Below are 24,039 nucleotides of genomic sequence, written 5' to 3'. Positions count from 1 at the left end.
TGATCTTTCTCATGTATACGATATAAATAGACATGCTAAGAAAAGAAAAAAATGTCCAACGGAAACAAAGAACAACAGAACTGGTTTCCAGTAGGAAACATATCACTGGGGAATTGGTAGGGTGGCAGTAGGTTAAGTGAGAGAAACTGTACAGGGAAAAGAATACTTAAGAAGTGGTGCAGAATTCATCTCCCATCCTGGGAGGATCCTCCCAACACCCTTTATTTGGTGCTCCCTTCTCTATCTGAGCTGCCTTTTCCCTAGCATGTGCAGCTGGCCTCTCAGCCATGGAGTAAACCTCCTGGTACGGGATGAGGGGTGGGAGGGATACTGGGATCAGTGGTGGTGGAGAGTGGGCATTGGTGGAGGGACGGGCACTTGATCATTGTATAAATAAAACCCGAGCACCAAAATTTGTAAGTCTACAACCATACTTCATGGTGTTTCACTAATAAAAATTAAAAACAAAAAAAAAAAAAGAAGAGGTGCAGGAAAGTGGTGAATTGGGAGGAGGAGGTAAGTGCTGAAAGTGGTAAAGTATTATTCATGAAGTTCTATCAGTAACAATACTGTAAACCATAGTGCCAAAAAGGTATTAAAAAGTGCCTGTTAGAGGTTGGATGGTGGAAGAGAAATAGTGGGCATTGGTGGAGGGAAGTGGACACTGGTAAAGGTATTGATGTTGGAACACGGTATGCCTGAGACAATGATGAATAACTTTGTAACACATGGTGACTAAGTAAAAAAAATTAAAAATGATAACTAGGGACAAAAAGATGGCAAACTTGGTCAGGTGATTTTGTTACATGCTGCCATCCCAAGTTCAATTTTCAGCACAACATATGGTGCTCTGAGCACCACTGGGAGTGATCCTTGAACACTGAGCCAGAAATAAACCCTGAACATAGACAGGAGTAACCCTCAAATAAAACAAACAAAAAGTGGTAACTCCATGTAACGTAACCCAATGCATAATATATCAATTTTTAAAAAGAACAGCATGACAGAAATAATATTTTTAGCACATAAGAAAATGTTCATAAGTCAAAGAGAAAAATGCTAGTCTTCTGTGCATTTCCAATCTTTTTAGGCATGAGACAATCATAGTCGGCATATCTGCTTCCAATTTCTTACCTGCTAACCTCTTCATCCAGGCTCCCTCATCAATACCCAAGTTATTATATATGATTTTCAATATATTCCCCAGAAGTGTGTTCATGTGCTCTGAGTTCAAAGCGGTACAGCACATTTCTGCCCTTTCCAGATTGTTCTCAGGTCCATGCTCCCACCAACGAGACATGTAGCTACACAACATGGGTAGTATCACTTCCATTACATGTGGCATTTGAGTGTAGCGAATGCCAGATTCTGCCAAGTCCACAATTTCTTCCATCAGTTTATCTAAAGACGGTATATTTGGACAAACATCTTCCACATTCGCTGGCAAATTGAGAGCTGGGGAAACATGTAGGAGAAAGATCTGTATTCAGTTAATGAAATGATGTTAATGAACAGCCAGATTTGGACCATCTCCAATTGTCACAGGCAACCATTTCCCATGGCTTTCAATGCAGCAAAATCTGGCATGTCTTCAACTGGCTCCTTTTTCCTTTGCTCAAAGCAGCTATCTCCAGTCTGCTTCCTGCTTCCCCCCCCCCCGCAACTTCATACACTGCAACCACCATATTTTTTTTTCTTTTTGGGTCACATTTGGCAATGCTCAGAGGTTACTCCTGGCTCTGCACTCAGGAATCACTCCTGGCAGTACTCAGGGAACCATATGGGATGCTGGGAACAGAACCCGGGCCAGTCGTGTGCAAGGCAAATATCCTACCTACTGTGCTATTGTTCCAACCCCCGCAACCACCTTCTTAAGCATAGCAAATAAATTCTACCTCAGAGCACATATGAATATCAAGTGTCTGCCTACATGTCTAATATATCTTATCCTATCTTTCTATCCACTCCTAACTTCAGACACAGGAATATGGGGTATAGTGTTTCACCTGTATATTACTGAGAAGGGCCTAGACCATTGAACTGACCTTGGTTAGGTATATAATTTTAGTTCCTTGATAGTTAAGTCTCATCCCCAACAATGGAAATCTTCTTGTATAGATCTTATACCAACATAGTTTAATCTTCAGATGCTCTCCCATTCACAATACTAAAGTGCCTGTTTTTAAAGATCTTTTAACAAAATAAATCTTTATCATGCTTACCTTTTTCTTCAAGTTGCATCACTGACCAAATCTCTCTCTCTCTCTCTCTCTCTCTCTCTCTCTCTCTTTCTCTCTCTCTGTCCCTTTGTTGGTGGGTCACACCTGGAGGTTCTCAGGGTTTACTCCTTGCTCTGCACTCAGGCAGTGCTCAAGGGACCACCTGGAGTGCCAGGGATCTAACCCAGGTCTGCTGCATGCAAAGCAAGCTCCTCACCCACTCCAGCTCCTGAAAATATTTGCCTCCTTAACTTCAAGGCTTTTAGTCTTTGATAACTCTTTTTTCAGCAGTAACTTTCATTGTGTACTCTCCCAAGAAAGAGAACTGGGGAAAATTCGAGGCAATACTCTGCTAACAAGACCAGCTGTTGCAATACTTAGACAAGTTAGACAAGTTCCCTGGATGCTATTTAGTGCCAGAATTCAAAGGCATCTCTGTTGACCCTTGAGCTATTTCTACACTGCCTGGGATGTATGTGTGTGTGTGTGTGTGTGTGTGAGAGAGAGAGAGAGAGAGAGAGAGAGAGAGAGAGAGAGAGAGAGAGAGAGGCAGACAGACAGACAGAAAGAGATAGAAACATAGAAACAGAGAGACAGAGAGAAACAGAGACAGAGAGAGAGAGAAATAGAGAGAAAGAGAGAGAGAGTTGAGATTTTAATATCTGCTTAAGTTTTTTTAGGTAACATTGACTTCCAAGAATGTAAATATTTATTATAACTCTCTTACAGAGTTTTTTTGGATGGCTCTTTAAATTTTTTATTTTCGTGGATTTTTAGGTAACATATTTTCAACAGTGCTAATGCTTACAGTTTCAATGCACAGTAACTGCATCTTAACATCACTTAACAGCACTTGGAATTGTCCTCTTCAATCTTCCCTAAAACTTCCCTTTTATTTGGCAATCTCAGTTTGGTAATGCAAGGCCAGGAGGTTGTCATCATCTAAGAGTATCTATCCCTCTGCCTTTTTTCCTCTATATACCACAAGAGGATGGCATGACAAGCTACTCGAGGCATATTCAATATGCCCCAAACAGTAACAATAACAGGTCTCATTCCCCTGTCCCTGAAAGAGCCTCCAATATGGCAGCATTGGGAAAGACAAGTAAGGAGAGGCTGCTAAAATCTCAGGGCTGGGACAAATGGAGATTTACTGGTGCGTACTCGAGTAATACAGTGATACATTGATTCAGTGACATACCACAAGTCAGTGAAATCATTGGTACTTCTCCCTTCAGACTTTGCTTATGATAGTTTCTAGTTTTACCCAAGTTGCAGTAAACCTCAGGGCTTCATATTTTCTTACAGCTGCCTATAATTACAGTAAGAATTTTTTTTTTTACAAAATTTTAAATGCTGTCAATTTCCTTTATTGATTCTTTTTTCTTTTAGAATTTAGGATTGTTCACTTCAGGAATTTATAAGTGTTTTTTCCTTTAATTTACTAAGTGAAAATTAGAATGAAAATAAAATAATGATAACACTGTACAGCACTGTCCTGTTGTTCATCGATTTGCTCGAGCAGGCACCAGTAACGTCTCACAACAAATTTGAAACTTGTTGTTGCTGTTTTTGGCATATTAAATACACCATGGGTAGCTTGCCAGTCTTTGTTGTGTGGGTGAGATACTCTCAGTAGCTTGCCTGGCTCTCCAAGAGGGGTGGAGGAATCGAACCCAGGTCAGCCATGTCACCGCGTGCAAGGCAAACGCCCTACCCACTGTACTATAACTCTTGAAAAAATTAGCCATAAAATCAGAATAACACGAGTTACACAGAGACAAACCCTATTGAGAGGTATATGTCTGAGAATAGCAAACAGACTAATGGCAAGGCAAGTTTTGAAAAATATTTAAGTCCGTTGAAAAAATAACTAAAATGTAAAATACTATATTGGAATAGGGAGAACCAAGCCAAAAGATACATAAGAATTTGCTGTATAATATTTAGGCTTCAAGTGGCTAACTCTGGTTCAATCTTAGTACAGCATCAGGTACCCTAGGATACCAGGAGTGCATGGAGCCAGGAATAGTTGTGAGCATCAATAAATATGACCCCAAATAAAAAAAAATGAAACAGTACTGCATAGAACATAACTAATATCATTATATTTTACCTAAATATCTTAAATACTGGACTAATTTCTTGCATTACCTGCTCTCTCCCGTGAAGTCTTAGTATTATAGATCGAGTAAATATTATGCTTGTTGAGGTGAGTTTCCAAATATGCTACAGGAAAGGCACCAGCAAATGCAGCCAGACATTCTCCTAAAGCAGAACGTTGTCTATAAGTAGAAAATGTTTATAGTTTGTTATCCAAGTAAATGTCCAGAGAACTTCTATTACAAATACAAGTTTAACTTTAAAAGAAATGATAGTGCTACTGAAACAACCACAAACCCAACTTCCTTATCACAAAACAACTTATATTTTCTATAACAAACATGTGACATTTTTTGAAAAAGCACACTTATGTATTAGCTAGAAAGAGGTTAAATGATCTGAGTAGATTAAAAACCAAGCAAATTTTTCAAATCCCCTAAAAATTTGGACATTTTCTTTCTCCCCCGCAACTCCTCTCCTTCACTCTTGATTGTCTTCTCTCTTTCATTTCCTTCTATTTCATTTATCAGGTTTTTAATATTTTATTTTTTAACATACTGATTTAGAGAAAGAATTCATGTGATGCTGAGAAAACTTTAAACGAGAAATACTGATATTAATATACACAATTTTCTAAACAAGATTTGTATATAAATAAGTTCAGCCTAGCTATAATATATTAATAGATGCTAATACAAAGGGCTCATTAATCACTGTTAAAAGTTATTTGTACTTTCAGTGGGAGTAATGTAAAAGGAATCAGATTGTCATTACTAATTTAGGAAAGTCTATAACCAAAGTCTCCCTTGACACAATAGAGATTTTTTCCTCTTATTTATCTACATAATCCAAGTCTTAATTGAAATACTGTTTATTTAATGCAGTTAAAAATGAGTACTATTTAATCATGTTATGAATTCCTTAATTTATATAGTGAATTTAATAAATAAAAGAGTATTGAATTCTGTTACAAAGCTTTAAATTTCTCACTAAAAAAGGAAATTTAAAATTATAATATAATATTTTAATTTAAAAAATGACAAGGTATCTAGTAATATAAGAAATACTATTATTTGAAAGACAAAATAAAGTTCAATTAAAATAGTCAATTGCTGGGGATGGAGTGATAGCACAGCGGGTAGCCTTGCACGAGGCTGACCTGGGTTCGATTCCCAGCATCCTATATAGTCCCCTGAGCACTACCAGGAGTAATTCCTGAGTGCGTGAGCCAGGAGTAACCCCTGTCCTGTGCATCGCCAAGTGTGACCCAAAAAGCAAAAAAAAAAAATGTTTCAATTGTTAAAAATAATTTAGGACATCAAGGAATTGCAGCATCATAGATTCTGATTTAGAAATAATTTCATTTTTATTCCCAACTCTTATGTCATTATAGAAAAATTACATACTCTTTCAAAGTTTGGCTCCTCTTGCCAAATATACTCAAAGTTGAAAAATTTATGTCACATGAAATGGGTTGGAGCAATAGCACAGCAGGTAGAGTGTCTGCCTTGTACACGGATGATCCAGGTTCAATTCCTCCATCCCTCTTGGAGAGTCCGGCAAGAAACCAAGAGTATTCCGTCTGCATGGCAGAACCTGGCAAGCTCCCCGGGGTGTATTTGATATGCCAAAACCAGTAACAACAAGTCTCACAATAGAAATGTTACTGGTGCCCACTTGAGCAAATCGATGAACAATGGTAGGACCGTGCTACAGTGCTACAGAGTGAGCTTGATGAATGTTTTAAAATAACAAGAAGGAAGTTAAGATTATAATAGCCTAAAATATTTTATGTATGACTCCAGAACAGGTTATTTTTTCTTAGATTTGTACTAATCCTTTCAATTTACCAATAACATATGTTATTTACTGTAAAATTTTTGTTCAGTCAGAAATTCTCAGGCTTACTCTAATTATGTCTTGTATTCTTGAAATTGCCATTTTTCTTTCAAATTATTCATTAAAGTATTTGTATTTATAGTAGAGTGTTAGTGTTACTTTAAGAACTTTATTTACATTTTACTTATCTACAAACTTTTATTTTTATATTTTCTCTAACCCTAATATCACAGCATCACGGTCCTCCTGTTGTTCATCGATTTTGCTCGAGCAGGCCCAGTAACATCTCCATCATGAGACTTGTTACTGTATTTGACATATCAAATACGTCATGGATAGCTTGCCAGGCTCTCCGAGAGGGTCGGAGAAATCGAACTCGGGTTGGCCATGTTGGCGGCTTGTAAGGCAAACGCCCTACTGCTATGCTATTGTTCCAGCCCCAATTTAATTTAAAAACAATATATACAACACTAAGTAATTGTATTCATTAACATTTTAATTGATATAATGTTAATTTAAATGACTGTATAAGTTTCAGGGTGCAACTTCACACCTCTTCAAAGTAAGTATTTTCACACAAAACCACTACCTTTTTAAGAATCTACATTTTAAGAATCTATATTTTCTTAAGGAAAGTCTGAAAGCAAGAAATCATAGTAATAGTGACAGTGACTGCAAAGATATGAAATAATTTTAACTATCCAATGTTAAAATATACATGGGGGTTGGAGCGATAGCACAGTGGGTAGGGCATTTTCTTGCATGCGGCTGATCCGGGTTCGATTCCCAGCATCCTATATGGTTCCCCGAGCATTGCTAGGAGTAATTCCTGAGCGCATGAGTCAGGAGTAACCCCTGTGCATTTCTGGGTGTGACCCAAAATAAAGGGAAAATATATATATATATATATATATATATATATAAAATACAAAATACTAACAACTCAATCTATCCGTACTGATTTAATAATCAAACAAGTCAAATTATAGACCAGAACAGAAATTGTAGAAAATATGTTAGTATTTTCAGGGTATGGTGCCGCCATCAGGTCAATCTGTGAGACAAGGGTATAAGCAGCCTGATGGTGCCTTCAGACTTCTAGATACCCCATAATTGCTGCTGTGCCTTTAGTCAGACACCAACAACTTGGGGCAAAGTTTACCAACAAAGTAAATGGCCAAAAGTTAGGTATGTGGGAGACACACTCATAAACCACCTCCAGCTCTGCTATATAATTGGAGTAAAGTCCTCTCCGGTTCCTGATCAAACTGCTTAACAGCCATGATCCCAGAGACTCAGAACCAAATCTCAGAACTCATTGGCTTTTAGCAGAAATACATCCAGTCCCCACAGTAAGTTACCACTGCTGGGCCACTCCAGTGGGGGAAGGGTGTTGTCCCTTGCCTGCTATCTCTTGGCGGCTTGTTGACTACCATCCTCCAAAGGCCATTGAATAGTCAGGTTTGGGTCCGCAGTGACGAGACACACAGGGCCTCACGGTATGGAGGGTGGAGCTGGCCCTTTCCTCCCTGCCCAACGAGACCCCGAGTCACTGCCCACAAACGGCCTCTCTGGCTCCTGATCAAGCTGCTTAATGGCCATGATCCCAGAGATTCAGAAACAAATCTCGGAGCCCAGCAGCTTTTGGCAGAAATCCTCTAGATTTAATCTTTAAAATTTCAGAATTCCAATATTGTGCAGCCAATACTGTGTCCACATAACATCATATGTTATTCATAACCAGCAATCGAAAACAAATTGTCTATGGTTGCCTATTTGGGAGATCTGAGTGTTGGGGTAAAATCCCAAATAATAATGGAGGGTCTGGTGTCAAAATATTGAATGTGACCAAAGTAGAGAGAGAGTAATGTGGAAGTCATCTATCCCACAGGTAGGAGGGAGGGTGTGGGATGGGGTGTATACTGGGGTTTTTGGTGGTGGAAAATAGGCACTGGTGAAGGGATAGGTGTTTCATCATTGTATGACCGAGACTTAAAGCCAAAAGCTTTGTGACTGCTCTCACAGTGATTCAATAAATAAATTTATAAAAAGGGAAAAAAAATTAAGGTGGAGTTCATGCCAATTCAATCAGCCTAATCAATGGCTGGACAAATAGCAAAACTCCTATATTAAAATTAAAAGAAAAGAAAATATGTTAGTATTTATTTTAATTTACTATAGTCTAATAGGGCAGGAGTGGTAGCACAGCATTTGCCTTACACGCAGCTGACCCAGGTTCGATTCCTCCACTTCTCTCAGAGAGCCTGGCTACTGAGAGTATCTCACCCGCATGACAAATCCTGGCAAGCTCCCTGTGACGAATTTGATATGCCAAACACAGTAACAACAAATCTCACAATTTGTTGTGAGACATTTCTGGTGCCTGCTCGAGCAAATCGATGAGCAACGGGAGAACAGTTCTACAGTGCTTATAGTCTAATAAATTACTAATTTTCTCTATGATGAAAGATTGCTTTTAAGTTGAAATAAAAAAATCTAATAAAATATTTTATATATGCTTCATGACTGCCTATATTTATAATTACTTTGTAGTTCTAATATATAGTAAGAAGCTATACCAGCAGAATCTTTCATAAGATAAATGCTAAAGTTTAACTCATATTAAATTTGGTCTTTAGCATAATGGCTTTGCTTTTATTCTAATTCAATTAATATATTCATTCAAATTTATCTTACAGATACATAGTTACTCCCAATGAATTCTATGTCTCTATCTGGTTGATTTATCACCAAGGAAAAACTGGAAAACACAGCTTTTTGTAACAGTTATAACAATTGAAAGTACTATTAACACAAAGTCAAAAATTCTTAAAATCTTACCTTTCTACATAAATACTCTTGCTGGTCCCCAAAGCATATAAGCTAGTTAAAATTCTATAACATGATACCTGGACATCTTCCACTAAGGACAAAAAAGAATCTCACTTGAAAAAATAATCACTCATAAATTGTCATGCAAAAAATTTAGGCTAAGAAAAAATTTCATTATAAAGGCATACTAACATTTTATATGTAAAGAAAGAAAATACAAATAAGAATATATATATTTATATTTTTAACATACTTTTTCTAAAAAATATTCTTTATAAAGAACAGAAATGTTCTAAAAGTCATGCAGGGATCATTTAATCATTAAATAACTTCTTTATCATTTCATCCTAGGTTACAAAGGAATTCAAAAACCTAACTTAGCACACACACATATCTAGGAGGACAAGTAGATTTTTAGCTCCTTTAAAAAAAGTAATTTAAGGTAATTTTAACTCTCAAATGAGAATGAAAATGCTGCAGGACAAAACCTTTTAGATATTCTAGAAGAAATATTTACATAGTAAGACTGCAATAGATACTGGATTTCTAATTATAATTCTGCTATGATTTATTGGTGAAAAATACAACAGTGGAGATAAGTTGCATGTTGTCTATACTGCACTTGAGAAATGCACCTATTGGAGCAAATGATTTATGACTAGGCTTGGTTTCATATCCTGAGTAAACAGTAGTTATTACATAAAGCTACAGTTCACCTGACCTACAACACTGAAGGTCTGTATGGGAGGGTCTACAGATAGAAACTTTGTGTGACAGGGAACAAGTGTTCTTTCATGTTCGTATCATCAGGAGAATTGGGAAAGTAGGACAAAGCAAGTACTATTTATCTTTTTCAAATAGCCTAGTGAATTCTGTAGATATTTTATATTATCATCATCATTATCATAAGATTAATCTCCTTTGAAATCAAACTGAAACTAAGAACAGAAGATACTTGTGCCATGCTAGCAACCTAACTAGTCAAGATACAGATTTGTCTCAACTGTCTTCATATCTATTGGTAGAAAAGTTTGTGAAAGTGATCTGCATTAACTTGGTAATTAGAAATGTTTTAAGATTGCATGTCCTATGGTAAAACCAAATTAGAAAATGTCAAGAAAAACCACAGTGTAAAATTGTAAAAATTGTAAAAATTGACAGCTTGGAAATAACTGCCTAGAGCCACTATCTTCCCGTTCATTAGTAAATTCATGTGATTCGGTGATTATCACTATAAAAATAAACTCAATGTCCACCTATAAGCATTTTAATGTATAAGCAACATTTAAAAACATGGCTAATGGCATTTATAATTTTATTAAACTATTAAACTAAGTAATGGATTTACATACATATTAGATCTTCTCCGAACTGATGCTGGCCAATATGTTCAAATAATGATGACAACATTGGCAGCAATGCCACGGTGGTATAATTGATAATCTGAGTAACTCCTTTGGGTTGGTTTCGCGTGTGGGTGAACTGGCCTTGCTTAAGATTCTCCATTGTTTTCTCCAGATCCTCTGCAGCATTGTCCAGAAAAGCTCTCAGTGCACTTTTGACACTCTCTAGGCCAGTCTTCATCACAGTTCTAGGAAGCAAAATTGCAGAACTTAAATTTTGAAAAAAGAGCAAGTAAGTTGCAAATAAATATACTTTTATATGGTTTAGTTATAAAAATATCCATTGACCAAACTATATTTTAATTCCACTATCAATATTTTTAATATATAGCACAGCAGGTAGGACATTTGCCTTGCAAGTGGCTGACCCGGGTTTGATTCCTCGGTTCCTCTTGGAGAGACTGGCAAGCTACTGACGGTATTCTGCCACATGGCAGAGCCTGGCAAGCTCCTCATGGCATACTCAAAATGCCAAGAACAGTAACAACAAGTCTCACATTGGAGACGTTGCTGGTGCCCGCTCGGGCAAATAGATGAACAATGGGAGGACAGTGTTACAGTTCTACTTGAAGTTACTCTTGTAATGTCCTATAAAAGCCTGACCTTTCCTAAACGGCTTCACAGTGCAATAAATTAGTACGTAGGAGCAAAAGACAATGCTAATGCTTTATGTTTCTACTAAAGATCTGAAAGTTATTTAGAACTAACAGAACAACTGTGATTCAGATTAACACAATTTAAACATAACTAGAATGTTTCCTGGGATGATGTGTTTGGAAGAACTATGAAATGTCAGATCATGCAGACCTCCAAATGATATAGATGTTTTATAATCCCAGGGTAGTAATTAAATATTTTTTCCAAATAAGCCTCTGAAAGTTGAAATTAGGACAGAGATGACACTTCAAAATCATGATTTCTAGAAAATCAAATCATATAATGGAATTTCCATTTTTTCATTTACTATTTAAAGTAAATGAAATAAAAATTCAAATGCAGTGCTAGGGAAATGGTCAAAAGAGCAACTGCTTTGCATGAACAGGATTCATGCCCCCTCAATCTTGGCTAGAAGCAACCTCCAATTACTGAACAGACTGGCACACCCAAGCACCACCGTATGGCAAGAAAATTTAAAAAAAATAGATCACTGAAGAGCATCATGAAATATTTTCTTTAGAAGATCAAAATTTTAATTTATCCTGGATAATAACTGATTCAAATATATAGCTTAAAAACTGAATAAATAATGTCAATTCTGTTTACTTAATCAATATATAACATTTTTGGTCATGTTGCTTGTAAGATATAGCACAAACTATGTGGAATTATTTAAGATGAGAATAAAGTATAAGCACTTCTAAAATATAAACATATCTAGATATAATTATGCCATCACTGGTTTAGAAAAAAAAAAAGAATTTACCTTGCATCTAAAGTCTGACCCAAAATGTGAAGACAGTTGACGATTGATGTTGCATCATTTCCTAAAGAGGAAACAAAATTTTGCATACATTGTCCTGAGAAATTGACAGTGCAGTTTGCTATCTGATTCTGAAAGTTAGTTAATGACACAACTCAATGATAACAACTCAATTAACTTTTAATAGTCAAATCATGCAGTTTTCTGCTTAAAGTGGTTATGCAAATGTAAGTAGAAAAGCAATAAAGCATTTCTCATCAAATAGCTGACATACTCAAGAAGCAATCAAAGCACTGCACAAGGATAATATGTTCTAACTAAATTCTTCAAATAAATTCTCAACCCATAATATCTAACTTATTTTTAAATCTTATTGTTTGCTAACTCTTTAAGTCAGCTCACATCCTTTTATGAAGAATGTGGGTTAAAAATCCAATTAAACTTGATTTTAATTATGCCAAGTGTATCTGCTTTCCCATTGCAGTTAACTATATCAAGAGTTATTAATTTGCCTGCGTCCAACAGCATTGAGATGAACTGACTTGCCTGAGTGTTATAAGTCTTACAACTTTTTTTGGGCCACAACAAGCTATGTTCAGTGCTTGCTCTAGCTCTGTGGTTAGATATCACTCCTGAAAGTGCTAAGAGTCCCATATAGGTGCCAGAGATCAAGGTCAGGTTACCTGCATGTAAGGCAAGCAAGCCACCACTATACTATATCTCAGGCCCCTCTTACATATATTTGGTTAAAAATGAGGAAATGAAGCCCAAAGTTAAATGTTACTTTTGTAAGATTTGTAAAGCCCAAGTTAAATGTTACTTTTGTAAGATACAGTGGCAGTTGACTGTTCTGGAAAGCAAGATGAATTTCAACTAATTTGAAGTATTTATTAGAAAATACAGAAAGATAATTTATACAATTAGGAATGTATTTTACTTTATGATACAAGAAAACAAACAAAATAAGTTCCAAAAGTTCAAAATTAAAAATAATTTAAAGTTCAAAACAAGTAATTCATTCTACACCTTCATAGAGATGCATTTATATATTTATAGTCATTTCTTAGATCCTGAGATCAATAGATCATAAGAATAAAAGATTTTACATATTCACATGTATTTTATTCCTTATAGAAATTGTATAATAAGATATTAATTGCTGGGATTAATTCAAGAACATTTTGTGGTTTCACTCTCAGAATTCTGGTAGTAAGAGAAAAAATTAAACTAAATTTGCTGATTCTATATACTGTCTGGTGGTAGTCATAGAACCTCAAGGTCCCAGCACATTATTCTTTTAATCATTTATTGACTTAATAAATTCATGCTAAATGCTAGGCATTCTCAAATTTTCAGACATGAGAAAATGATAGTTCTCAAGGTACTTTTTAGTGGAAATGTAGATATACATAATGCATGATAAAAAAAAACAAAAAATAAATCTGCATTTTATATGTGATCAGGTTATAATAAACATTCTATACTATAGAATAGATGTTCTCTATATTAGGGAATAGATATAGTAGATTATAAATTTTCTATAGTATAGGCAGAATTAAAAAAAACACCTGAATAGAGTTATTAGGGTGCTTGATTAGGTGGATGTCTTCAAGGAGACATTTGGTTAATATCTGAACAAAATCAAGAAACAAACTATGAATATTTTAGAGCGCCCAAGGCAGAGGGAATAGCACATTTAAAATCTTTGACCCAGAAAATTAACCTGGAATTCCAGGCAAGAAAATAAGGTGTTAATGTGATCAGTCTTGGGGAAAAGGAGACAATGAAAAGGAGAAGAGAGAGACCAGTTTGTAGAATCTTGCAATAAGGAAAAGCAGTTTGAGTATTTTTAAAAATGCAATATGAAGGCATTGTTAGGTTTTGAGCAAGTTGTCTGATTTATACTTTTAAATGATCAATTCACAATATGTAAATTCTGGATGGACAACACTGAAATTGTTGAGAGAGAGGGAGAGAGAGGGAGAGAGAGAGAGAGAGAGAGAGAGAGAGAGAGAGAGAGAGAGAGAGAGAGATTTGAGTGGAAAAGGAACCCTAAGGTACCTGCCTTAGTTTCAAATTAGGTTGTTCATGGCAAATCTGAATAATTGTATTCATATTGAAAAATTATGAAGACATTTTAAGAATTTGCTTATGGTTTGAATGTGAGTTGAGAAGAAAAAGAGTCAAGGATAATCCCATGATTTTGGGGATGAGCAACAGTATGAGTGATTTAGGAAATAAGCTGATGATGTTAAAGAGAGCACAATAGAGAAACAGAATGTGAGAAGCAGAGGGCTGGGGATGGTGGTCAAGTCCTCTACATTCAAGAGGCTGAGGTTGATGAGCCAATTAAGTTCAAGTAGAAATATAGCCACACCGATTGTAGCAAAAATCTGATTACTTTTGCATTAAATTTTATAATTTTTGCATATCAGTTTTTTTAAATCACGAGTCTAAATGAAACTCTCTACAGTAAGTATAATTCAGGAGTTAAAGAGATCCCAAGGCTTTCAATCTTTAGATGTATAAAAGGATAATAAGGATAGAGTAGTGAAATGAGAGAGGCAGCTCTTAAGGGAAAGGCAACATGAGCAAATGTGTATGTTTCATTCAGTTACTTTTAGTTCCTTTCCCCCAATTTACTGTCTCTTGGCATAGATTATCAATCATTGTTTTTCCTTTGCATAGAGTCTGCGTATGCCTTTTACCAGGGGCATTTTAAACAAGAATAAAACTCATGAAGCATGATTTGTTTGGTTTCTTCTATGATGGGGCCCTGATCTAGAATTGTGCCTAATATACAGCAGATGATTGGTAAATTGTGAAACGAATGAAGTACATAACTGAAAAGAGACTAAAGAAACATCAGTGGATGGACCAGTTCCTTGGCTCAACTAAATATTGTTTCTGTGATTTTCAAAACTACAAACTGAAAGTTCCATCTATTGATTACATTTATAGGGTCAGATTCAATACAAGTTCAAGAAGAAGCAGTATGAGGAGAGAGAGAGAGAGAGAGAGAGAGAGAGAGAGAGAGAGAGAGAGAGAGAGAGAGATGAGTGGGAATTCAACCCTAAACACTTCTAAAAAATTGTTAACTGTAACCTCCACATTTTAATATGCATAACAAAAATTTGATATAATTAGCATGTGTCTAAACTAATTAGCATTAGTCTAAACTAATGACTAATTTTGAAGAAACAGTACATGTACTGAGATTTTAAAAGAACATAAAAACAACATGTAGAATGTAAAATAAGAGCAATAAATAATACAAGAATAAATAAAAGAACAAGGTGTTTCAAATAACTATAATAAAAATTGATTATGGTCTTGATTCCTCCGCCCCTCTCGGAGAGCCCGGCAAGCTACCGAGAGTATTCGATATGCCAGACACAGTAACAACAAAGTCTCCAATGGAGACGTTACTAGGCCCGCTCGAGCAAATCGATGATCAACGGGAGGGCCTTTACCTTTACCTACCTTACCAAGAACAGGAAGGTCTAGTCGTATGTGTGATGTGATGAGATGTCAAATTTTGAGATGAAGCCTGTATTTTAAATGCTTAACTATATAAAATTTCTAAGCTACTCCGAATAGCTAAAACCCAAAAGTTTAAAAATAGTGTATATTCTTTAAAAATCCAAGAATTCCCCATATCATCAAATGTATTTTTCATTACCTCTCAAGATTCAGGAAAATATTTATGGATTGTTTATTAACCTTTAAGATTGTATGTTTCGATGAGAGTGAGTGTCTAGCATAAAAGTTCATAAATGAAACAATAGCTTTTATCTAAATCTAATAAGAACTGCAAGAATTGCTTTTTTTGAACAACTACAATAATGTTCATAAAATTATACAACTTTGTAGTAGCAAAAACAAAAAATCTAAAGATAATAAAACATTCCTTTGTATCTTCAAATTGCTTGTCATTTTTGAGTATGAGGTTCCTATAACTCAGAAAATTTTAATACTGCTCGAAATTTGTAGAGTTCATAATGAATATTCTCAGGATGTTGACTTTTGAACGGCCATTCAAACTTTATTTTTCTCTACTGTTTAAATCAGGTTCTTGACATGTCTATTATTCCTTTCTTTGAAGAAAGAATTCATCATCATCAGTATTTGTGTAATAAAATTATGTTTAGTATATACACATTTATCTTCAAATTATGAGGGGATAGAGAGAAACTTAAAAATGACAATTACTTTATTACTTCGGAATTCTGAAATATTGAAAAATAAAATGGATTCCCAAAAGTAGTGAGATGTTTCTGTTAAACTTAGGCATACTTAAGAAATTATATCTCATTTGTTTCAAGGTCAGAAATTTTCTGATAGTGACATGTTCAAATATGTTCTATTATCCTAGCACAGTCTTCTGAGCTTTTTTCATTACAAGTGTCTTATTCTATTATTTCTGGCCTGAGCTTTCTCTACTAACAAAATAGGCTATTTTTTTCACATAGCAAGTATATAAATGTATATATATACACACACCTATTTATATACACATGTATATTCAATGAAAATTCCTTATTGTTATTCTTTTTTTTACTGGTTCCTGCTTATACATTCACAAAAATGCTTCAACAGCATTATCTACATTAAAACCAAACTATAGGAATTTTAAGTTACTAGACCTTGATCCTGCAGTGCTGAGCAGCAATAATCATCAAAAGGCATAGACTGTATGTGACTGGAACATTAAATTTGCAGTCTAGCAGACTCAGTTCCTAGATACAGTCTATCTTCAGAGCGTCTCAGTACTTTGAATCATTTCACTTTCATTATGTTTTCCAGATTAAACAAATACAAGCATTTTGAAGTTTTAGAATGATTAAACTCATATATTAATTCTTTAATATGTCCTAATAGAAGAGAAACATCGTCATTTAAATACTTGAATGGATTTGTGGGAGATGACAAAACAACAAATTAGTTTTAATTAATTTAAAATTTTAGTTTTAGTTAATCCACAAATTATTTTAGTGGAAATAGTTGTAACTGATGGAATCACTATCTTATTTACTATGGAAACTGTGTGCCTTAGAGAGAGTACAAGGCCTGACCTGGGCTTAATCCCTGGCACCACATAGTCCAGGACCATCATCAGGTGTTGTTTGGGAGGTCATCTAGGCACTGCTGGGGTGCCTCAGGTAACCTGTGGCATTGCAGGACACTATTCAACATAGCCTCTTGCCGTTGCATTGGACCACCAACCCAAGTAGACAAGAATAGCAAATGGGGCTCAAAAGCCAACTGAGCACAAGTATGGCAGGCAGGACTATTAGGCCTCCTGAGTATCATTTGTGAATAACCCCAACTGCTCCTCCTCAAAAGAAAAAAACAAAAGAAAAGATTTTAGGAGTATATTATTAAGATTTATGTGCTAGATTAAGGCAGATATACTCATCTGGGAGAAATTTTTTTAACAAAAAAAATGATATTTTATATGGACCAGAGTGATAGTATAGAGGGTAGGGCATTTGACTTGCATGCCTTCAACCCAAGTCTAATTCTTGACATCCTATATGGTCCCCTGCATATTTCCAGGAGTAATTTCTGAGTTCAGAGACAGGAGCAACCCCTGAGCATCTCTGCATGTGGGCCAAGACAAACTAAACTCACAAAACTACTGTTTCATTTAGACACATTCAAAGTTCCTATACCTAACATTGGAGTTGTATTAATAAAGCTAAATTTTGACTTCTAGGATTATTTGATATCAAAACTCGAAAAACACTGGAAAATTATACTTATAAGTCACTTTAGCCAGGATTCTCATAAATAGATTATAAAGCACTTAAGCCAGGATTCTCATAAATCAAAAACCTCTTGATAATTAAAGAATAATATATAAAAACATCATTACTGATGTGAAGAGCTAGGAGCATGTTATAAAAGTATATTAGGGAGCAAAATCAGAGACACGATGGAATGTTTTCTTGAGGTAGTAATATTTGGGTTGAAATCTGAAAAATGAACAGCTTATTTCAGGAGTGTGAGTGACTGAAGAGATGATTGTTAAGTATCGATGAACTGCTAAGGTCCCAGTTACAGTATATGCAATAATCATGAGTAGAAAAGAAAACCTCATGGAGAGAAGCCTATCAAAAATGTTATAGAAAATGAGGCAAAATGATACAAAGAGGGTAGTGTTTGAAACACTAACATAAATATATTGAAAATTCTTATCTTTAATATACAAAGTGGGAAGTCAATAAAATGATACAAGAGACTGGCTGTGAAATGTGACTGTTGGAGAAACACAGTGTGGAAAGGTAGTAGGAGATTCAGTAAAAAAGATGAATTTTGCTCTTGGACAATTACAGATAAAAGACACGAGCAGAATGGGCCTGGACAGTATTACAGAAGCAACAAAATCATGTTTCTATCCTCAGAGCCTAAAAGAATACGTAGAGCTTATATATAATAACTTTTTTTACTGAATAAATGCATGGCATGAATGTCATTAAGGCAACAGATTTATTTTTCACATAAAGTCCTTAAGAAATCCTGAGTCACCATCATAATTTTTTTTGGAATATTGATTACTGGAATATGCTTTCTCCTCAGACTGAAAGTCTTGATTAGACTAATATAGGATGGCTGTGTATTTTTTAACTGTCTTGAAATTAGTGATTGGAGATTCTCCTTAGAAAAAGTAAAGGGGAAAAGTGTATTAAAAGTAGTATTTAATTTTTGATAATGGGCCCTTGTAAGTGAAAAACAGGTTATATAACTGATGTCAACTTGCACAGCTTTTACTCATATTCTAATTGATATTCCAAAATATAAGAGAACAATTTGCGATCTCTAACAAATATCTTGAATTTCAAACATGATGCCTACATATAATATGTTTTATTATTTTTGCTGAGAGATTATAATAGATGTACCTATTCTGTCATAGAATATGACATCATTTAGAAAAAAATACATTTAATATCAAATGTGTCTGAAAAGAATATATGATATATAAAATAATTACTAATCTATTTAATTGACTAATTTTTTTTGTCAGTGTATAGGGCATAGGAGTGATAGCATAGTGGTAGGGTGTTTGCCTTGTGTGCAGCCAGCCCGGCAGAACTGGGTTCGATTTCTCTGCCCCTCTTGGAGAGTATCTACCGAGAGTATCTCACCCACGCAGCAAAGACTGCAAGCTCCCCGTGTCGTATTGGATATGCCAAACACAGTAAGAACAAGTCTCACAATGGAGACGTTACTGGGCCCGTTCAAGCAAATCGATGAACAACGGAATGACAGTGGACAGTGGACATACAAATATATATTTTTTGCTTTTTAAGTCACACTCAGTGATGCTCAGGAGTTACTGCTGTCTTTGCACTCAGGAGTTACTTCTAGAGGGTGTGGGGGACCATATGGGATGCCAGGGGATGGAACCCAGGTCAGCCACATGAAAGGCAAACACTCTCCCCACTGTTATATAGTTCTGGCCCCAGGGCATATTTTAAAGTACATAAAAGGTATACGTATATTCATGAACTTGGAAAATCTATGTGTCAGAAAAAACATTTCAATTACAGGTGAAGCTTGTATACGCTACTACACTTGGCAGACAACTCAGAAAACACATTGCCTTGTTCTTCACACACAGTTCTTTACATTTACCATCATAAGAACACATTGTATGACTCTACTTATTTTAATGTTCCTATTTTCTACAAGTCAACCTTTTAAAATTAAAGTTAATGTGGTTGATGTGCATCTTTCACATATTTATCTTTCCTTCTAGACACAGAATCCAAGTATTTCTTTTCTTTGTCTCTCTCTCTTTCTCTTTCTCTCTCTCCCTCTCTCTCCTTGCATTGTGTTTTTCTTGTTGTTGTTTTGGAGACACGCCTTGCGATTCTCAGGACTTACTCTTGGCTTTGTATACAAGGGTCACTCCTGCTGGAACTTAGGGCTCCATTGGCAGTGTCAGGTATTGAACCCGGGTCCACAAATTACAAGGCAAGTGCCCTACCCACTATACTACATCTCAAACACAATTCTAAGTATTTCTTTGCTAATCTCCATTTCCCATTCTCGTAATTATTCTGAATTTAGGTAATAAAAAATGAATCTGTAGGAGAAAACCATTTAATCACCATTTAATATAGAAAAATACATATTTATACATATTTAAGAGTAGGATGAAAGAAAAAATTAAAGGATTGATATGATTATTTATAATCACTGCATGAATACTACTATGCCTCTCTCCAGGAAAATCCTCAGTGGATAAACTTATATATATATATTATAAAGAAATAATTGCATTATATGACTTTTGATAGGTTCCAAAGATAGGTAGATTATACATGTATGCATGTACTTTAGCCAAGTCTTTGTTTACTTTGTAGGCAATTTGATGCATCTAAATAAATTCTGTGCAACTAAGATTAGGAATACCTTACATTTGAAAGCTGTGAGGTTACAGTTTACCTATTACTTTAATACTCATCAGCACACATTTTGTGTGATGAAGGCAATGAATTTATAAAACCAGTAGAGTCGAATTTGTAACCTACTTTAAAGATGGAAATAACAAAATTTCAGAAAGGTGTTAAGACCTGAGCTTAAATCATTCAGCTGATTTAACTGCAAATACAGAATTTACATTTAAGTTTTCCAACCAAAGCCCATTATTCTCACCAAGATATCAAATTAGTGTAGAAAGTCAGGTAACCAGTAATGTGCAAAATTTATAGGTTGGCACTGGAGGGATAATACAATAGGTAAGGAACCTGACTAGCAAGCAGCCAACCTGGATTTGACCTCTGGCTCACATATAGCCCCCAAGAACCACCAATAGTGTTTCCTGAGCACAGAGACAGGCATCAGTCCTGAGAACATGTATTCTATTTAAATGTATAATATTTATAATATTCATGTATAATATTTTAAAAATAGTTAACAGAGAAATATAACAAAAAATATGTAAGAACACAGAAGTATCATAACAAAAAGTACAATTATGCTCATTAATAGAAATACAAACACTGAAGCTAAGAAATTGAGTCCCCACTAGAGCTTAATATAATGAGTTATTTTTCTTTGAAGACAAATTAAGACTATTTGTACCCATACTAATTATTATAAGAAGGCAAAAGAAAATTCTTTCAGAGTAATTTCTATTAAAATATTCCTAATTTGAAAAGAAGTCAAAGTAAACTGAAAGTTATCTTGAAGATAATTTTCCTATTTTTGAAAAACTGGAACATCAATATAAAATATTATGCAATTTATATAAAATATGACTTTTATTACAAACTTTAAAAACATCAAATACTGGTTAAATATGAACTAATTATATGTGGAAAATCTCCAAAAATACAATTTTGCAAAGAACAAAATTTATTTGCTTATAGACATTCCCTGAATTATAAATTTAGTCTCTGTATCATTTATAGATAAAACTTTCTAGTTTTTCTATAAATGGATTTGAAGTTATTATGAGAAAAGGGCTTGAATTTAAAACGTGTTGATAAATACACCAAATTTTTCAATATTGAAATTATCCACTTTCTCAAAACTGAAAGAACATTAAGACTAAAATTTACTATATTGTCTTAAGAAAAGCAGGTGCAGGAAAGTGTAAAACACAAATTATGCCAATTTCTACAGAATCCTAGTGCCATAGATTAAGAAGAATCTGTGGGAAGTGAGTGACTTTCTGAAATGCTGTCCAGAAGCACATGCTCGGCAATGTGGACTTCAGCTATGTGAATTCTCAGAAACAAACAAAACTGACTATAGGTGTGTGCTGCGAGAACAGTCACTTTTGCCAAGTGAAGTCCTGGGCTTCCCTCCTTCTACTTTGTATTTCAGTATCTTAAATGCAGTAGACATGCAAATCTTTAGCCTGAACAGTTGAAAAAAAAGTAAGGATAAATAATTTTTTAAATGATAGCTCAAATTTAATGTACTAGAAGTATCCCCAAATTGTTGCTTTGCCTACTGGGATAAAATATTGCAGTAGAAGCTGCCATCTTCATTAATTTGCCCTTTAATAATAGAATTTCTTCTGTTTGTAGTATATTTTGAAGGAATATATAAAAGGAATCATTTTCAATTTCACCATAAAAAAAGTTGTTGATGAACAACCTCGAGAACCTTACTTGGCCTATGATAACCATGCATGCAGCCATGCAAACGTGCATTCATGCAACATAGCATCACACAACACAGTGCAAAAATGGCAAAGAAAACCAAGTGATAGCCATGCTAGTGTTTTTTTCAAGGGTCTCCTTACCAAATAGTGAAATCCTATGCCTGACAAGAACTCCAAGTTTGCAGAATAGGCTGAAGACAAAGGAAAACAAAAGAGAAAAGGGAAAAGGGGAGGGAAGGTAAAAGAGACAGGGAGAGAATAAAATAAAATAAAATAAAATAAAATAAAATAAAATAAAGAAGAAAAAAGAAAAATAAACAGCTGATATATGAGCCGGAAAAAAGCAACATGATGTCGCGCAGAAAGAATCAATTCTCTGAGCAGAAGGTGGAGTAAAAGTATTAAAGAAAGAGTCTTTGAGTGCATATCTCTAACAAACATGGTTAAAAAAGCACGTATTATAAGTAAAGGAACCAAAACAAAATTGAAAGCAAAGCTAATTAATATAAAAGCAATCTATATAAACCCAATAAACAGAATATTACCACAGAAAACCATGGGAAAAACTGATTTTATCTGCCCAAATATACCTTTGAAATTCCAGAGTCTCTTATGTCATAAACAGTAAGTAGAAAAAGTATATGAGGGTTTAGGCAAAATTGTTACTTAAGATTTTATATGGGTATTATCATTTAAACTTTCCTTCTTTCCAATTTCTATCAAACTCCCTTGCACAAACATCCAGTGAATCTGGATACAGACAAAATTTGAGCAGATAAATGCTCAGAGAAAAATTTTACAGGTGATTATTTTTGTGTCCTTCTAGAATTCAGTCATAATGTTTCAAATAAAGGTAACCTTCATTCAGCATTCATCTTGACAAACTGGTTTGTACTAACTCTCAGATCAGACTCCAGAACCAGAAAAATATCTATCTACTTTTGCCTTGTCTCAGGTAGGAAGATTTCTTGAAGATGCCCTTCTTCACTTACTTCTATGCTATACTCCTGTCTAGTCATCCCTCAAGACATCCCTCAGCTGAAGACATGGTTGCTCCACTAAGTCTTTTCTAATACCCAGGGATCTCCCACTATTCCAATCATAATCTTAGAAAGAGATACCCTCCGAGTAGTTTTCAGGGACCATTTTCAAATCTCTATCATGACATTTTAACTCTCATACTACTGCAGGCCTCGTTTGTATATCTACCAACATTCTTATGAGCATAGAGAGCAAGGTCTTTGAATAGCCAGAGTTTATGAAACTATAATCTAATGGACGCAGTTCTAACCTTGAATGATCAATCATGTACTCTCAGTTTTATTTTCCCAATGATGATAACAGTCACATGTAGACTGTCCATCTTGTCTTGCAAAGCTTTCTACTTTATGGTTGCATGCAGATTACATCTTCTAGGATTGGGGGTGGGTAGGCAACACCATTAAAACTATATGGCTAACATTCATGGTCATTTGGAGAAGAGTAGACACAAATATCACAGATGTGACCGTACTTTTTCATTTATGTATATGCATGTGCTGGATACTGAATTCCTACACCTGAAGCATGCATTTTGTTAATAATTTTCATCCCCAGTTAGTGACTGTTTTCATGTTAAATTGTGGATATTATATAGCTTATCTCAGTAAAGTGTAAATAGTTTGTCACTGAAAATTAATTATATAGGACACCGTGTATCTTTGTGTGTGTGTGTAGGAAAGCAAAAACATATGTACATTAGAGTACTTCTAGCATTGGCTACATGCAAGGCGAGAGCTTCAATCTCTGAACTTTTTCTCTGGCCCCACAGGTAAAACTTGTTTAAAAGGATTTATCCAGGTAAATATTAGACAAGAAATCACAATTATTTCCTTGATCTGTATTACTTATCTTTGTGCCATTCAACACACAAACAAAATAAAGGCAAGAGCAGTTTTCTCCAGGTATCCTCATTTATGTATTTAAATTCAACAAAGATACATCTCCACACAAAAAGAGTGATAACATCTTAAAATCACAAGCATTTTGTATGCCTGAACTTACATATATTTTTGTGGCTGTTGTTGGGGGAAGTGTGGTGATACATATGCATAGGTG

The 24,039-nt window shown here is 34.9% G+C and overlaps 1 protein-coding gene across 1 annotated transcript in view; it reads right to left on the bottom strand.

Moving 5' to 3' along the window:
- Nucleotides 1-24,039, bottom strand: part of RYR2 (ryanodine receptor 2) — a 754,458-nt gene that overhangs the window by 141,017 nt on the left and 589,402 nt on the right. Inside the window, exons 64-69 of the mRNA XM_056113587.1 lie at nt 22,084-22,133; nt 11,820-11,880; nt 10,346-10,584; nt 9,003-9,084; nt 4,374-4,504; nt 1,135-1,455 (exon numbers count right to left, since the gene is read on the bottom strand). Coding sequence (XP_055969562.1) covers nt 1,135-1,455; nt 4,374-4,504; nt 9,003-9,084; nt 10,346-10,584; nt 11,820-11,880; nt 22,084-22,133 — 884 coding nt within the window. The remainder of the gene's footprint in view (nt 1-1,134; nt 1,456-4,373; nt 4,505-9,002; nt 9,085-10,345; nt 10,585-11,819; nt 11,881-22,083; nt 22,134-24,039) is intronic.

Source organism: Sorex fumeus, unplaced genomic scaffold (assembly GCF_029834395.1).
Source record: "Sorex fumeus unplaced genomic scaffold, SorFum_2.1 ptg000021l, whole genome shotgun sequence".
In the NCBI taxonomy this organism is placed as follows: Eukaryota; Metazoa; Chordata; class Mammalia; order Eulipotyphla; family Soricidae; genus Sorex; species Sorex fumeus.
The sequence above is the reverse complement of the archived record's forward strand: the minus strand, read 5'-3'. Positions and strand labels throughout refer to the sequence as shown.